This window comes from Pollicipes pollicipes, unplaced genomic scaffold (genome assembly GCF_011947565.3).
Source record: "Pollicipes pollicipes isolate AB1234 unplaced genomic scaffold, Ppol_2.1 Scaffold_4295;HRSCAF=5057_pilon_pilon_pilon, whole genome shotgun sequence".
Lineage (NCBI taxonomy): Eukaryota > Metazoa > Arthropoda > Thecostraca > Pollicipedomorpha > Pollicipedidae > Pollicipes > Pollicipes pollicipes.
Window position 1 is genome coordinate 32,407,580 of NW_023596461.1, and position 17,972 is coordinate 32,425,551.

Genomic DNA, 17,972 nt, shown 5'->3' on the forward strand with positions numbered 1-17,972 from the left:
CCGGGCTCTTTCGGTTTTGCACGGTTACATCACTGAATGAGATGAGGCTCAAGCCTCTATCATGGATGCATCGCACAGACCGGGACATTGTGGACTGTTCCTGTGGTCTGATCCATCCGACGATTTGGTGCATAGTTCACTACGGGAGACATGTGGTGACACGAGAGGCAGGTTTGTTTGTTGGTGCATTTTGCCTGGTTTTTAGGCTTTGATGACGCTGGCCTTCACCACCAACGTCATATAACCTTATTTTCGTAGTTAAGAGCACACAACATTATAGATAAAAGCAAAACTACGGAACATGTCACGTGTGATGCGACCACTACAGGCATGGCGATATTCAGTCATCGCGCGTACACAATGTGATCGCGCGGCGCGCCAGCACCGTTCTCCAGCTAAGGTGGTGCCCGTCAGCCGCCGCTCGCCGGGCTACCAGCGCGCCGCGGCTCCCCGGGCGGCCGAGGGCGGCGGCGTGCTCCCGAAGCGCGGCTACCGGCTGCCCGGTGTGCGGCGCCGGGCCGGCCCTGCGGCTCCGCTCTGCAGCGCCGTGGTCATCCCGCTGATGGGGGGGGGGGGGGGGGACTTTGCTGGCAGTCTGAAGTCCTGGGTCGATTACCGGCTGGGGGAGGGGAGCGGGCGTCCGGACCGGTGGCCACTGCGACACTTTGTTCGCGGTAATGGTTGTGGGTGTCTATTGATTTTGCCGGTGTGCTTCCTATGCAGAGATATGATGTCTCCGTCATGGTCCCCTTCCTCTCTCATGATCGCCCTGTCGGCGCATGCCTTGTGTTTTCTGCCTCACTCCCTGTCGGTCTGTGCACCCCCTCCTGACATTCCACACTTCCCTTCCTCCCAGCGCCGCACATTCATCTGTTCTCGCGGTGCCATCGCGCCGCTTTGATGGTCGCGCGCGGCCGCCATCGGACGCCATCGGACGCCATCGGACGCCATCGGACGGACGACCGAAACGCCCGGTGGCTTGAGGATCGTCCGCGGGCCGCGCCCCGGGGCTCGAGGATCGTCTGCGGGCCGCGCCCCGGGCTCGTTCCTGATGGAGGGGCAGGCTCCCAGCCTGAATACTGAGAGGCGTCGGGACAGCACCTGATCCTCGTAGAAGTTGGAAGTGGCTGGCCCGCGGTAATGAGATAGAGAGATGCTGGTGGGCCGAGGGGGCGCCGCGAACGCTTTGGGGACCGAGGATTATAGGAAAGGAATGCTGCCGCATTATGTGTTGATAGTTTGCACGTTACGCTTAGGCGACTTGCTGGAACACAATGGCTCTTTTAGTATGCTCCGACCCCATTAAGGTATATTGCTCAGGGTTTTCCGTCGATTCTGATGCGCAAAGGTAGACCATGGTATTGCGTATTGACCACGCTCCGGACATGCTGAAATGCGCTCAATGATGAGCCTCCGTTATTGACTACGTGATGGAGAAGCCATTTGATCCGGCAGGCCATCTGCATAATATGGAAGGCTGCCGAAAGACACGATGTGCGGTGATCTTCGATGGAGTGAAATTTGTGGAGAGATGCGATCAGAAAGGGCGGGAAAACACCCGCTGTTGTCATCTACGTCGCTCTTTCAAGACAGACTGCGAGACTGGTGGTGGGCAGTTGCCAGCTCGCAGCGTATTGATTTCACGTATATACTTTGACCATTTGACAAGCCGGCTATCGCTACAAGGAGACAAGCACCAGCGCCGTGCGTTTCAGCGAGGAAGCCCCGTACCTCGGCGATCTGCGCCGCTGACGTGGGGGTCATGGGTGTCGCCATCTCGTCATCCCCCTCCACTGCTCGACATTGACTGTCGGCGCACGTCCGTGCCACGCGGCTGACGCTAGTTGAGCCAGTGGGCTCCCGGTCATCACGCTATGGCCGGCTGGCGGCGTCAGGGCGCCCACGCTCTCTAAAGCCGCCCGGAGCCGGGAGGCACCATCCGACTGCGACCAGCTCAGAGCGGTCCCCGATGTGAGGGACGCTGTGGTGTCGCGGACGTAGCTGCTGGGAGGGTTCGGTACCGGTGCGATTCGGCTGCTGGGGAGCCAGCCAACATTGTGTGCACGTTTCTGTGAGTCACTGCATTCGCTGGCGCTTCATGGGAAGGTTGTGGTGACGTGTTTCGCGTAACCGGTTGAAAAAAGACGCCGCACGTACTGCGATGAACAGTACGACCTCCTCTGCGTCCGCCATCGTTGGCCGAGACACGGTGTAACAGGTAGCCGCCTCGACTCGCCGGACTACGGCGCGTGTGTGATGAGGGCTTCGCGGGGCCGTGTTTTCCAGTGATATTTATTTTCAAGGTGCGTCCTCCGTTGTGCAATGTCTGTACAGAACGTACCGAGGGCTCCAAACTTTGATGAAGCCCTCATCACGTTTTAAACTGTCACGTATTGGACTTGGTGATCCTGGTGTGCTGCACGCCCTGTGCCCTTCACTCGGCGTGTGCCCCTGTTCTGGTCGTCTGGTGTCGCCCGTCTGCGCAGCGCCTTCCGTCTCGGTGACCACGCCCTCCGTCGCCACACCCGCCCTGCTGTGCCCTACCTGACGTGGCCCGTGCCCTGTTCCAGGAGGAGGAGGAGTCACCCGGCTCGGGAGCGCTGTCGGGCAAGTCGGAGCAGATGGCGCCACCGGAGCCGGGCGCGCAGGGCGGCGCCCGGCCGCGCGCCGGCACATGGTCCCTGGGACATTCGCGCCACCTGGCGGGTCCTCCAGGTACGCTGGTGGTGCGCGGGGAACGGGTCCTCGTGTGGGGGTGGGGGCGTGCGGGGGGCGCGCTCGGAAGGGGAGGGTCGGATCGCTCGACTGCGATTGGGTTATATGAAGATAATGGTGTGCTTCCGGCTCTGTCGTGTGGGGTGCTTCGCCAGTCCCTGGAAGTATGCGAGTGGCTCGTACACTAGCTCCACCTGTGTGCCGGACGGGCAACGAAGCTAACGGATCGCTCCGCTGGGGGTTGTCTGGTGGCGTCGCTGATTAGAAACAATACCTGGTGCCGTTGTTTATATTTGAGTAGTTTCCCCGGAACGGAAGAGTCGATTCGGTGCATACCTGAATGTTTGTGCGTCAGAATTGAGAAACAGTGAAACCAGTTTGACAGTTTTTCGTAAATACAGCAGAGAATGCAAACAGACGGTTTGGTTGGAAGTAGAAGTACCGGGGTGGTCAATTGTAGAGGGCACGTTTGTATATATTTTACAATAAATTATTTTGCGGCATTTTTATCCATGTGTTCATGGTCAGCAAGTCGTTGTAGTGTCAGTATCGATGAACTTTGTGCTCCCTGCCTCGTGACCTTTTCCGCCATTCCTCGTCATGTTCGGACCCCGCAATGGGTGCCGAGGCAAGCTAGAACACATCAGTCCTAAAATCAGCCTGCTAACGTTCTGCATAACGGCATGTGAACGGGAGTGTCCTCCGCCATGTTCAAAGTCATGTTCAGAGGTACGTCTCACCTCATCACTTTCAGTGTTTGCTACATTTGCTCACGAAATCCGTACGAGACGCGCACCGGGCCTAACGCCACGGCCGGCGCAGAAACTCCACCTTCGTGTGGGCCGCATCGTTGTCCTTGGCGGGGAAATTGGCGTGGCGGTGCTGTGCTATAATCGGTTCATTCAGTGTGCCTCATTGCGCCTGTTTGAGACAGAGGTGTGGCTGATTGTGCCCGTGTGACTGCTGTGTGAGTGGTTGTGCCTCTGTGACTGAGGTGTGTCTGTGCCTGTGTGGCTGCTGTGTGACTGATAGTGCCTGTGTGACTGAGGTGTGACTGATTGTGCCTGTGTGATTGAGGTGTGGCTGATTGTGCCTGTGTGACTGAGATGTGACTGATTATGCCTGTGTGACTGAGGTGTGGCTGATTGTGCCTGTCTGACTGAGGTGTGACTGATTGTGCCTGTATGAGATTGATGTGTGTCTGATTGTGCCTGTGTGACTGGGGTGTGAGTCTGCCTGTATGGCTGCTGTGTAACTGATTGTGCCTGTGTGGCTAAGGTGTGACTGCCGGCGTGTGGTGACCGGTTCTCGTCCCCGGTTCTTGCCACCGAACGTCTGCTCTCGGTGTACTCAGTGGCTCTCGGCTTGCTGAAGGACTCCGGCTGCTGTTCTTCCTGCGGGGCACGTCGCGCTCGAGTTCTCTTCAATGCGGCCTTGACTGCTGGTGGGATAGGCCAGGCTTGGGAATGTAGGAGGTGTCATGACCTATTTCAGTAACCGCAAAGGTGGCAGCTGCGTGGGAGGCTGTGTTTGTTCCGGCGTGGCTGCTGTCAGTGCTGGTCGAGAGTGCTCGATGTCCGGTGACGGCTCATTGATTGGGGTGTCCTCCGAGGACAGCTTGACGGATGAGGAACTTGGCTACCTGGGCTGACGGCTCTATGAAGGAGGGGGAACAGCGTGCCAGCTGGGCCAGCGGTGATTTATGGAGGTCGTCGCGAAGCCGACTGCAAGCCGAGTTGGCTTGTTGCTCCGAGTGTGGGATATCGCCTCACACGTTTCGCCGCTCGACAACCATCGACAACCCCACGCTCTCCTCACAGCGCTGCAGCTGCGCACCTCAAACCAGCTCAAGGCACCGCGGGCGCCGCCGTGGCTCAGCGTCGTTGTGACGGGCTCAGTCCGCCCGTCACCCCTCGCCCCTCGTCTCGCTGCGCCGGCGGCCCTGTCTGGCGCGCGGAGCTGTCGGCCGCGCCGTGCGCCCCGAGCCGATCTCAGTCGGGGGCTGGCCGTCGTCAGGCCACGCCCCCGGCGCCCCCGGCGCCCCCCGTGCAGCCGTACCGGGCCGGCTGGCCTTGGGATGGTCAGGCCTGCTGGCGCCGCCGGTGGTGCGCCGGGCTGGAACCCGATCTGAGCGCGCCGCGCCACGAGGGGAGCTGGAGTCGGGCGGTTTTTCAGCCGCCCGTGGGTGGACCGGACGTCGGGTTGTCAAACCGGACCGAGTCGTTTAAGCGCGGCCAGCACACATTGGGCTGGGATGCTGTCGGGCCAGCGGCTGCGTGAGATGCCGCGGCGAAGCGAGGGACTGGCCTGACTCATGAGGCGGCGTTGACCTGGGAGTCGACGTACGCTTTTTGGCTTTATACGACACTCTGGCAGTAGTTGCGCTGATGAGCGCGATAAGTCGCGCCCGGGTCTGCGCCGCGCCGCCGTCTCTGCGCTGAAAGGCAACACTCTGGATCGTCGTGAGACGTTCGACCAAAGAACAACAGAAGTTAGTTCGGATCGAGGGGAGGGGAAAGAGAAAGGTCGCCCTGCGTCAACTCGCGTGGTGGCCTGGCGAGCCGCGTCGCCTGGCAGTTCGTTCATGCCCCGTCGCGTGGCAGACACAGCGGCGGTTGAATGGACTTTGTCCCCACGCTGAGATAACGTAGGTGCACTGATGCCGGCGAAGGCGGTCATCTGCAGTCGGCCTGTCCGCGTTGTGTGGTGTAGCTGGCGTGTGACCCCGGCCGACCGCCTGCACCATGCGGACAGGCCACAGGGGGCGGCAGGCCCGACGTGGTACGTGCGTTCACGTCCCGCGCTGGTTGGCCCGCTGGTGTGGTGCGTGTTTGATCCCCCTGACCTCAGGCAGGCAGTGCCCTTCATCTGACCTTCCTTTCGTTTGCGTGTCCCCTGTGGTTCTCATACATCACCTTGCGATTACACTGACGCCCACCTGGCCCGTTGAGGTCAGTTCTCCGAGTTCGTCAGTACCGGTCAGCCGTGTTACCGTCCCCGGCACCTCAGCGGCCCCGACGGTACCACACGGAGCCTCGGAGCAATATGACCCCACCTGACCCGTCTGAACCCACCTCTTCGTGTGCCACCTCACCCCACCTGACCCAGTCTGACCGCGTCTGACCCCACGCCCACCTGACCCTGTCTGACCCCACATGAACCCAAATAGATAAACCCACCAGATCAGGCCTGACTCTGCTTGAATCCACCTGACGCCGTCCGATTCCACCTGTACTCACATGGCCCACCTGTTCCTGTCTGACCCCTCGCCCATATGACATGGGTTTTCATCCTCCCACCGCAGCCCGCCCCAGCCCCATCTACCCCAGCCTGAGCCCGCATGAATGATTCCAGCTGACCCCACTTGACCCTAGCTGACCCCGCCTGACCCTAGCTGACCTCGCCTGATCCCAGTTGACCCTGACTGGCCTCATTCGGCCCCAGCTGACCCCCGCCTGACCCCAGCTCCCAGTTTACCCCAGCTGGCCCTGCTTGATCCTAGCTGACCCGCCTGACCCCAGCTGACCCGCCTGACCCCAGGTGACCCCGCCTGACACGAGCTGACCCGTCTAACCTCAGCTGACCCCACCTGACACGAGCTGACCCGTCGGCAGGCAGTCGCCAGCGACGGAAGTCGGGGGACGACATCGTCTCGCAGTCGACCAAGGCCGGCGCGCAGACGCCGCCGCCGGCCGCGCCGGCCGACTCGCCCAGCAAGAAGCCCACGTTCCTCGACTCGTTCCGGCCGCGCTCCAAGTCGGACGCCACGCGCTCCATGCGCCGGCCCAACATCATCTCGTCTATGAAGAACTCGCTGCAGGTGAGGTGGCGGCGGGCGGCGCGCCGCTGGAAAATACCGGACCGGTCTGTGGGAGTTGTCAGTGGAGGCGCTCCCGTCTCGTGTTGTGTCCTCTAAATGTTGTTTCAAGCTTTCTCCGAGCGGTTGAAGAGCCTGGGGCCCTGGTGGGAAGCACGCGACGCGCAAGTCTGGGATAGGCGGAGAGGTGCATACCAGGAGGCGGCTGTAAGGTTGAACCACCTCTACTCGCTTTCTGTGACAGGATGATGGAGGCCTGTGGGGAATCATCATAAGTAGATGCAAAAGGCATGGGAAGCGATAGAAACCCTCGTGAAGTTCTGAATCGCTTAGCTTTTGCTGACTGGAAGGCAGATTTGTGATTTGCCTCGGGCTCATTTTCCCACACACTGCGAGACATGTGCGGAAAAGTCAGCTGGCGCCATCAGATGTCAAATAAAGTGACGCATAATGCTTGCTGGTGACCCCGGCCGTTGACATAGCGGCTCTTCCCCCGGACTCAGGGCCCTTCCCTCTGTCCCTCGGGCTCGGGCTCGTCCCTCCGTCCCTCCGTCCCTCGGGCTTGGGCTTGGGCTCGTCCCTCGGGCTCGGGCTCGTCCCTCCGGCCCTCGGGCTGGGGCTCATCCCTTTGTCTCTTTGGTTTGGGTTCGTCCCTTGGGCTCGGGCCCGTCCCTCCGTCCCTCGGGCTTGGGCTCGTCCCTCGGGCTCGGGCTCGTCCCTTTGTCCATCGGGTTTGGGCCCATCCCTTGCGCCTGGGCTCGTCCCTTGGCCTTAGGGTCGTCCCTCCGTCCCTCGGGCTCGAGCTCGTCCCTCCGTCGGTCGGACTCGGGTCGCTCGGTGGGAGGTGTCAGACAGCGCGATAGAGTGCGTTGCCAGCGGAGTTCCCAACGCTACCGCGCTTCTTCCTGTTCGCCGTGCCGGCCTCTCCTTCGGCCCGACGCGCGCCTCCGTTCTGCCTGTCTGAATCCACTCGGGGCCGATGGGTGTTTCGCATGTCACAGGGTCGTAAAGCGCTTGCTCGTAGACGGATGCTGGGATTTGTGGGTGCAGCGGGGATGTCGGTCGCGATGAGGTCTACTCCTGGTGCCACACCGAAGGCCACTCCGGTGCCCGCCGACGGCTGGCTGGTGCGTGTTGTGCCCCGGCCTGCCGGCTGTAACGTGCGAAAATAAAGTGGAGATTGCGAGCAGGGGGATGACAGTGATTGGATAGTAGGCAGTACAATGGCTAAGTGTCACACCCGTGTTGCGGGGCATTTTATGGATGAATGGGTCCTTGTATGCCAGCAGTCACCATCGGCCCTCCTATTCAGCGGAGGCCTGTCCGCGACTGATCCATTTCTCCGTCGAATCGGCGCGCGCTCACCTCGCGTAAATGGGGCGCCGTGTGGCGGAGACCTCGCGGGAACCGCGCATCATACTCTGTGAACACAGCTCAGTGTACCGGCAGTCTGCCACGAGTCGCCCCCCCCCCCCCCCCCACGCTCCGTGACTCGCGGCGCTCCCACCGGCCGCCCCACCGCAGTGTCGGCCGGCCCCCCCGGCCGCTTTGAACGGCCAGACAGGCCGGCTTGCGGCAGATTAATTGCCACGCGCGATTCATATCATCGGCCAGACGGCTGACGCCACAGCAGCGAGGCGTCATGCGCAGTGGCGGTTTTCCCTGAACTGGCACGGCGCCATTAGCTCACTGATCCCGGAGCCCCGGGTGGGGGTACAGGTGACCGCACCGCCAGCGGGTCTCGCCGGGTCGGGACTGCACCGCCAGCGTGTGGTCCCCGCCGGGATCTGCACCGCCAGCGGGTGGTCCCGCCGGGGTCTGGAGTGCACCGCCAGCGGGTGGTCCCGCTGGGATCTGGTGCGCACCGCCAGCGGGTGGTCCCCGCCGGGATCTGGGGTGCACCGCCAGCGGGTGGTCCCTCTGGGATCTGGGGTGCACCGCCAGCGGGTGGTCCCCGCCGGGGTCGGGACGCACCGCCAGCGAGTACCATCGGCGTCGGGTCATCAGCGAAGTGGTCCGCTCGTAAACGTATCGGCCGCAGTGTCGTCTTTGGCCCGCACGTCGTGAAGAGCTAATTTGGGGATTAAGAGCGCCACGCTGGCGCTGTAGCCGTGTTGAGACCGTGCCTGACATGGCTTACAGGGCTGAGCCGGGCCAAGATCGCGTCTCGCCTGTCAGGCCTGTGAGGGCTTCTGTGCCGGTTTTCGATCTTGCCATTCTTTAGGCCGCTGGAGTTCGTGGTAAAAACTCTGGTCCAATGACGGAAGTGTGGTGGGTTCCCATTTTTGCTCACTGGTCTGGCTTTTGTCTGCATGGTTGTTGCGGTGCTCAAATTCAACCAAACCGCACACGACGTAAAGTAACGGAAGCTTGTATCTCCACTGCATAACCCGCGGAATCGCTCCCCGCGGCGCCGCGTCCGGTTGCTGGCGGGTCGCGCGCGCCGTGGGCCGGGTGTACCCTTCACGCGCCAGTGTGGGTGCCGGATCGGTCGGCCATCGGCCGGGTGTACCCTTCACGCATCAGTCTAGGTGCCGGATCGGTCGGCCATCTGCCTGGTGTACCCTTTACGCACCAGTCTGGGCGCCTGATCGGTCGGCCGCCGGACACGATAGCCGCTGTGATAGCCCAACGCAAACACGGTGCCGATTCTGGGTTGCCGGCGTCGGCCCGCTCGGCCTCAGCGATAGCGGCGTGAGCCGTGCGTACACACGTGGCACGGCGCAGTCCGGCGCGAGCCGTGGACACACACACATGACACAGCGCGGTCCGGTGCGGGCCGTGGGCACACACACATGGCACAGCGCAGTCCGGCTGCGTTCGCGGGCCGGCGCCAGGTCGGTACAATGGCTGGTACGGGCGAGGTGTGCTGCGCGGCCGTCCGGTGACGCGAGTCTGAACGTGCCTGACGTCAGGACTGCGGGTGGCCTGTCACCCCCAGCCTGACGTCAGGACTGCGAGCGGCCTGTCACCCCCAGCCTGACGTCAGGACTGCGGGCGGCCTGTCACCCCCAGCCTGACGTCAGGACTGCGGGTGGCCTGTCACCCCCAGCCTGATGTCAGGGCTGCGGGCGGCCTGTCACCCCCAGCCTGATGTCAGGACTGCGGGTGGCCTGTCGCCCCCAGCCTGACGTCAGGGCTGCGGGCGGCCTGTCACCCCCAGCCTGACGTCAGGACTGCGGGTGGCCTGTCACCCCCAACCTGACGTCAGGACTGCGGGCGGCCTGTCACCCCCAGCCTGACGTCAGGGCTGCGGGCGGCCTGTCACCCCCAGCCTGACGTCAGGACTGCGGGCGGCCTGTCACCCCCAGCCTGACGTCAGGGCTGCGGGCGGCCTGTCACCCCCAGCCTGACGTCAGGGCTGCGGGCGGCCTGTCACCCCAGCCTGATGTCAGGGCTGCGGGCGGCCTGTCACCCCAGCCTGACGCCGTGGTCAGGCTAGGGTGACGACCCGGCCGGCAGCAGGGGGATAAAAGGACCATGGCGGATAACATTGAGATGTACGGGAGTTTTGTTGAGTAGTGAGGGTTATGGAGAAGGCGTCTGGAATCGGCGGACGTTCCTGGAAGTGTTATCAGAGCGTGTAACAACAGAAACGAAAATGCTCTGATTGGTGCCGTGAAGGGGATGGTGACGACCCTCGAATCCCGAAGTAAAACAGTGTGCCAGTGATAATGAAGTCTCAATGAAGGCACTGGGACGATGTCGCCACGTGCGAAACCTTGGCGTAAGGAAAACTGATAACGCATTGCGAAGTTGCATCTAACCCCACTGTGTTTGTAGGCGACGGGGTCCTGGCATGGCTCAACACTCATTTCCTCGGTTTCCTTGTGCGACTCTCGTATTGTGGCAAATAAGCTGCTTACAACGTGTAAGTGAATTCTGAGTCGACCAGCCAATGAGTTGTGTCGTGTTCATGTGTCGGGCGGCCTTCTCAGAACTGAGGACTATCGGGTACACGTACACGCCGACCAGATACGGACACTCCTCTGAATAATGGATACGTCTGCCGGCGATCCGAGGCGTCACGTGACGGCCGCCTGTCGCGCCAGACTGTTGGGTTTCTTGTCGGGCGTGTCCCCCCCCCCCCCCCCCCGTCGGGGACGATGCCGACCGGTGACAGCGGTCGCCACCCCCGCGGCCGCGTGGCCGAGGCCGCCGGCGCCGGCGTCGCAGCCTCCCGAGTGCTGGCCGCCCGACGACGGCGCGTTGAAGGTCTGATCGTCGCACGAGCGAGGCAGCAAAGGTGGGAGACCGGCCCTGGCCGCGGGGAGTCCAACGGCTGCACTTGTGCACTGAACTGGAATATCTCGAATGGAATTTACCACGATTGCAGCTTTTCGTACGGCAGCTAAGCATGTCCCCGATGACAGGGAGAGCGATGTTAGTGCCCGCCGAACCCGCTGCCACATCGCTCCGCCTCCACTGCCCGGGCCGTGGCAACAGCGCTGCAAACGCCGTCGCGTTAATTGCGCCCGATCTTTGTTGTCCGAAACTGGCGTTGTTGCGCAAGCTGGGCGGCCGGACGAAGTGGCGCGGGCGTCCGGGCCCGGCGGCGTAGACAACAGCCTGTTGGGTCGTTGACCGGCCGACCGGCCGCCGGTCGGACCGGAGCGCCGCGCCGCGCGCCGAAGCCCAGCCGTGTAGTTAGGCGGCTGGAAGGAGGCGGTCAGAGTCTGGGAGCCGCGGAAGGCGCGGTGGCGACGCTGGCCCGCCGCCAGCCCGGGGGCCTGCCGGACGGCTGACCCGGAGGCTGGCCGGAGCCGTGGCGTCGCATCGGTCGGCTGGTGGTCGGCTCGGGCGTCGCTGCTACTCACGTGCCACGCGCTCCATCCAACACCATCAGCCGGCCTCGCATGCGGCGGCCTGCTCCTGCTCCTCCCCGCACCTAAGTCTTTTGTGACACGAGTACTGCGCCACGTCCGGGTGCCGAACTCCAGCCGCTGGATTGCATCGCGTTCGGTGTGTGGGCCGCTCCCCCCCGAGCCGCCCGCGGACGCGGCGCGGCGTCCCGCCCTCTGTCGAGCTGCCCGCCGCTGGCGGTCGGCGGCCAGCTCGTTCTGCGCAGCGCCGGGCCGGGCCCAGCGGCGCTGTTGCGTCACAGCCGCCTGCCCGGCCGAGATGCACAGGGGATTTGCACGCTTTACTCCGTTCAGGCAGCAGGAGGGCGGCCCTCGAGGCCGAGCTGGCGTGTCGAGCAAACCGGATGGCGCGCGGCGCCGGCGGAGTTTATTGCGCTCGGCTGTGTGCGAACCGGATGGCGTGGGTGTGACGGAGCTGGGTTGTTGTTTTGGGCACGTGTGGGCCTGCTGTGGTCATTCGCAGAGCAGGCTACCACCTCTGTGAGTCGATTGTGGGAGGGAGTCTGAAACACAGCCGGTAAAGCGTTGGGCGTCGAACCGAAAATGTCGCGGTGATGAGACGGGCAGTCCGCCCCAGCGTCCTGCTGGCTTGTTGGTGTGTCACCGATGGCCATGTTGCATGCCTTGGCTGCTCTGCGGAGAGTCGCAGCACGTTACTGAGACCGCCGGGGTGTGCCTTCCTCTGCCGCGGTGCTTGCGTGTTTTAGGACGATGACGAACCCAGAAATAATCAGCGCCAGGTGATTCGCTCGCCAGCACTCACAACAACGGACGTCAGAGCGTGGTCAGACACAGCGCTGGAGAGAGCTGGGCTGGATGGACGGAGCGATGCTTGAGTCACCGCAGCATCGTAGCGAAGCACAGTCGGCCTTTGGACAGGCGGAGGCTGAGCAGCTGCTGCATACCGACCGGCCGGATACGAAACGCTGGCTGCCGCCCGCCGGCGCTCAGTACTCAGTACCGGCGACTTACGTTGCCCACCTCTAGCCGAACTGCGAGAAGTCACAATGTAGTGATCATCAGCACGAGGTTAAAGTCTCTGCTACATTTGTACTTACTGTTTGTATCATCACACGTCCGGTAAAACTTCACCGCTCGCGTCGGACCGCAGGCCTGCTGGAGGGGGATCCCTTCTCATGCCGTCGCCGGCGGCCAAGTACCGGGCGGCGCTTTGCCCACCTCTACGGCGGCGCCGGGCGGCGAGCCGCGCCGGGCCGCGGCACGCCCCCAGTGCTGCGATCTGCCAGCCGGCGTCCGGCGCCCAGTCAGCGGAGCGGTGTGTTGTGCGCCCCGACGGTCGCCCAAGTCGCAATCCTGAGCTGTTCGGGACTCTACGGCGGGGGGGCGGGCATGTTCCAGTTCAGCCAGCGGGTAAGCCACGCTCGGCAGGGCGGCCCGACGTACGGGGCGGGGGTGCGGAGAGAGGCGCAAAAAAACGGGAGGAGGTGTCGTGGCCCCGCTGTTTCAACGGCCCAGCATTAGAGACGACGATGGTTATGCAGGGCGCAATGACTGCAAAGGCGTGTTTTGTTCGGGGTTTCATAATCGGGCAGACTCACCAACGTTTTGGGACGCACCCACGTGTGGGAACAGCCCTGGGAACAAGTGCAGGGTGGGTGGGCGGATGGGTGGGCTCAGACAGAGGCGGATCTAGAACCCAATGCGGCGATGTCCTGCCCCGAGACAGTGGAGCAGGACGCATTCACCCACTGTGAGCGCGGCTTTCGATACACTGACGCGGTGCACAGGGCTAGGTTCTCTGAGTTCTCTCCGACAGCTGAGCCTCGGCCCATCCGCGGCGGAGCGGGCGGTGACCTTGAGACGCTGCGTCTACGTGACCGGGCTTCCATGCGCGCTGGCGGTCATGTGCACGGTGGGGCACGGGGCACCTCGGGCTGCACTGCCTCTGGGACCGTGACGCTCGGACGCGCCGCACCCGCGCCCTGCGCCTCCCCACGCGCCGGCGCCAGGGATGGTGTCTTGGGTGATGCCCGGCCCATGCCGGTGGTGTTTGGGAGTCTGGACGCGCCCGGGAGAGAGAAGGAAGGAGAGAGAGAGAGCGAGAAAGATTCTGCCACGCATCGCGCCTTGTTCACATTCGGGACACGCTCGTTCTCGGCAGCCGGCTTTATCCATGTCAGTTAGTTAGCGTGCCGGGGTTGGGATGCCTCTTGTCCGGGGTTAGGATGCCTCTTGTCCGGGGTTAGGATGCCTCTGTCCGGGTTAGGATGCCTCTGGTGCGGAAACATTGCCTAAAGAAAGCAGTGTTTTTGTTAAGCGCAGGGAGTAGTTCTGCTGCTCGGCGCCCTTGCTCATAATGACCTCTGCGATGATCTGCGTCTGTTAACTCCACAAGGCTGCTGATTGCACCGACTGTGGTTTGCTTCTGAATTTCCTCGGTTGGCGACCGCATGACTCAGCGGTGAGCGCTGTAGCTTTGTGCAGCCCTGCTGCGTACCTGGGAGTAAAAATGTGTGCTCTGGCTGCGAGCTGGCGCTACAGGCTCACGTGTCTGACTGGTATGCAACATGCGTATTAAGTTGCATGTTGTTGCATCTAGATATCTGGCGAACCTTTCGTGCATGAGGGTGGGGGCTGGGGCCCTCCCAGTGTTTCCAATGTGATGCCTGATATGGCGAGAACGGACCTAGATCTTAATGCGCCCCCAATGGTTTGGGCTAGGGCAATGGTTTGGGCAAGCGCAATGGTTTAGGCTAGGGCAATGGTTTGGGCTAGGGCAATGGTTTGGGCAAGCGCAATGGTTTGGGCTAGGGCAACGGTTTGGGCTAGACTCGGGCGCCGGTTGGGATTCGTCTTTTGACGATGCGTGATGTGACGCATCGGTCGCACTAACCATTCAGGAGGCTGGAGTCGCGGCGGTCAGCATCGTTATCGTGCCGTTCGCAGCCGTGTGTGGAACACAAACGCAGAGCACGTGACGTTGTGCGTTCCGCCCCTCCGCCGCTCTGCCCCTCCACCGCTCTGCTCCCCCGCCGCTCTGCCCCTCCACCGCTCTGCTCCTCCACTGCTCCTCCGCCGCCCTGCTCCTCCACTGCTCCTCCGCCACTCTGCCCCTCCGCCGCTCTGCTCCTCCGCCGCTCTGCCCTTCCGCTGCTCCCCCGCCGCTCTGCCCCTCCGCCACTCTGCTCCTCCGCCCCTCTGCCCCTCCGCCGCTCTGCCCTTCCGCTGCTCCCCTGCCCCTCTGTCCATCCGCCGCTCTGCCCCGAGGGGCGCGGAAGCGCAGCGCCGTGATAGTAGCGGCGTTTCCTCCTGGCCGTGCCGCGGGCCCGCCTCGGCATTTACGGGTCAGCCGCGCCGCCCGCTGACCGCGTGGTCACGTTCGGCGCTTATGCCCGCCGGACGGCGCCCGGGGCCCCGGCCCGTGTCGAGAGCCTGCGGCCAGGCGTCCTGCCAGGAGCGGCTGTGTGTGTGGGAGGGGGGGGGGGGGGGGGGGGGCGCGGGGGGAACGGGGCGGGTGATGTCCCCTCAAGCGCCACGCCGAGGACGCTGCATGAAAAGAGCGAACGTGAAACATGTTCCACCTCCCCAATGATCGGTCACGCTGCGCGCCCTTGGGTCGGCGCGTGCTAGCTTCACGGACTGCTGCCAAGCTGCAGCCATGAATTTTGACGGAGGCAGGCGGTCGGGCGATGCCGGCGCGCGAGGCGTCACTGCTGGGGGGTTGAGACTCCAGGCGCTGGCCGGGGTGGCATGGCTGGCTTCACATCTGTTGTTTCCCTTGCTGTAAGTTGATCAAAACGTTGCACGTGTGTGAAGACGCCTGAACATTTGCTTAACCTAGCTTAACTCAACCTAACCTTAACTTGTTCAGTAACCCCTCTTGGCTCCGGCGGCTGGGCGTCCGCCGACTGTTCTCGTCGACCCCCCCCCCCCCGATCCCCCCTTCCCCCGGTCGCGGGATGCAGTTCCTGTTCGCTGAAATCACCCTCCAATCAGCGTACGTCGCCAGGATTCGGAATGTAAATTGAGCGAAATCTGAGAAGTGACGTATGGCCGGCTTCCAGCCGCCTCCGCCTAGCGACACGCAAAGTTCAGGCTGACGTGGGCATGACTTGCATGAGCTGGGCACCGCCGTACCACTCCGGTTTGCCGGGGCGATGTCTCCGGATGGATCGACTTATCCAGGTCGCGTTGCCCCCCCCCCCCCCCCGCATTCTCCGGCTCCCCGGTCCAAAGCGCTGCTTTGTGATGTGCGTCGGCTTTTTACGCTCGCCGCTGGTGAGTGATGCAGGGGCGTCTTCAAGAGTCGTCAAAGGCATGTGTCCCCCATACGCAGACAATTTGTACATGCCTGAAAAAGCTTGTGAATAAATATCGACAGGTAAGAGATCGAGAGAGGCATGCAAAAACAAGTGGATTGAAAATACGCAATGGTAATTTACGAAAAAGTGCAAGCTAGGAGATGTCGTACATGTGTCGTGAGCCAAAAGGAAGTTTTCCGCGAATGTTCTTGATTTGATCACCACTATAACGAGGGATGGGATGCACTCTACCCAACAAATGAGGTGCAGCACAGTGCCCCTGTGCAGTACGCTGACGTAAGGTTCGTTACAATGCAGCGTGAATCGCGGTGGCCTTGCGACCGGCAGCAGGGGCACGACTCTGCACTAAGCTGTCTTCAATCTCGGCTCCCCAAACGGAGCCATGCATTATAGATCGGGCAGCGCGCTGGCGGGCTGGGGGGGGGGGGGAGAGGGGGCGCTCGCGGCGCCGCGGCTGGTCTGCCGTCGGGGCGGCAGGCGGCTGGCGGCGACCTGAACCCGGCTGGCCTGCTGTCGTAGTGGCGGGGTGGCAGGTGCAGGTGTCCGGATGGGCAGGCGGCTGGCAGCGGCCTGGACCTTGCTGGTCGTCGCCGTCGGACGTCGCCTGCGGTCTCTCCTGACCCCTGGGGCCTCGGCGCTCTCAGTCGGTATCTCCAGGAGACTGGGGCTCTGAGCCTGCGGGGCGGCCAGTTGGTGGGCCGCCTGGCCCCGTCGAGCCCGTCCCTCGCCTGCGGTCTCTCCTGACTCCTGGGGCCTCGGCGCTCTCTGGTGGTATCTCCAGGAGACTGAGGCTGTGAGCCTGCGGGGCGGCCAGTTGGTGGGCCGCCTGGCCCCGTCGAGCCCGTCCCTCGCCTGCGGTCTCTCCTGACTCCTGGGGCCTCGGCACTCTCAGGTGGTATCTCCAGGAGACTGGGGCTCTGAGCCTGCGGGGCGGCCAGTTGGTGGGCCGCCTGGCCCCGTCGAGCCCGTCCCTCGCCTGCGGTCTCTCCTGACTCCTGGGGCCTCGGCGCTCTCTGGTGGTATCTCCAGGAGACTGAGGCTGTGAGCCTGCGGGGCGGCCAGTTGGTGGGCCGCTTGGCCCCGTCGAGCCCGTCCCGCTCCGGTATTCCCCTGCGATGCTTACGTGGGATGTGTCGAGAGGATGCGACGGGCCTGGACCGGGCGGAATGATGCTGCATTGGTGTGATCCGCGGCTTTTCGCAGCCCTATTTAATGAAGGCGTCCCAAGGTGAGAATCGTGCACTGAAGCTGGGAACGCCGTACGTAAGTGCTGGTTTGCGATGGCGATGATTCAGAGTTTCCACTGAAGTTGCGTCACTCGTTAGTTGCTTTGCAATGCTTTTGCCGGTGAGATTTCAGAAGAGTTGCCCCTCGTTGACGGTTGGCGAAGGTGGATGGAAGCAAGGCTGAAATGACCACTTCTGGAATGTGCTCAGCTTACATAATATATATATATATATATATATATATATATATATATATATATATATATAAAGCCAGACTGTACGCATACATTGTGGTATACCCTTGCAGGCACGCAAATACAGATGCACCTGCAACGCGTATATGGTTATCGGGGTAGACGCCTCACGCATTCATTGAGCAACACATTTGCATTGATGTTATCAACCATGATTATGCCGCCTGGAAGAAGGAAAACCTGTCGGAAATATCAGTTAATGGTAATGATGTCAGACTATGACGTCATGAGACTTCCTTGCACACACACGCCTACGGTATGTGTTTACGCCAATGTTTTGGCGCAGGTATGCGTTCCACGCATGCGATTTTCTGCTTTACGTTCCTGCTTTGCATCCATCCTCATCCGCAAATTGCTGATGCGCTAGTGGCAGCAACTGAGGTCTTCTGCAGCACCGAACACAGGAGAGCGTTGCGGAGCCCAGCCACGAGCGAAGCTGCACGAAGGGGCCGCTTGTATCGCTTCCTGAATAGTGTCTCTTCCTCATCCGCCGGTGAGCGCGGCACGTGGTGATCTTTCCACGCATCAGTCGCTGTGTATGTGATATAATCCTCCTTTGAGCCGGTATATTCCGTGTGCCATGCTGGCGATGATGTCAGGCTCGTCGGCGATTCTGATGTATCGATTCTGATGTTGCGCGGTAAACTGCCGCCGGGGAAGAAACCGCGTTCTGGCGCGCCATAAGCGACGCGCCAGATTTTGCTGGCGCACGAGGGGTGATGCAACGGCTTTTGCCAGTCGGGTGAAGCCAAACAGCGGCGCTGTTTGTTTGCACCACAGCGGAGTTAATACCCTGGACGCAATGTATTCAGAGT

The 17,972-nt window shown here is 62.3% G+C and overlaps 1 protein-coding gene across 6 annotated transcripts in view; it reads left to right on the forward strand.

Annotated features, from left to right (window-relative positions):
* Positions 1-17,972, forward strand: part of SNF4Agamma (SNF4/AMP-activated protein kinase gamma subunit) — a 223,184-nt gene that overhangs the window by 135,085 nt on the left and 70,127 nt on the right. The window contains exons 2-3 of one of the 6 annotated variants that reach the window (XM_037219716.1): positions 2,571-2,715; positions 6,330-6,535. The exons of the other annotated variants lie outside the window; for them this stretch is intronic. Coding sequence (XP_037075611.1) covers positions 2,675-2,715; positions 6,330-6,535 — 247 coding nt within the window. The 5' untranslated portion in view covers positions 2,571-2,674. The remainder of the gene's footprint in view (positions 1-2,570; positions 2,716-6,329; positions 6,536-17,972) is intronic. 6 annotated transcript variants of the gene reach the window in all.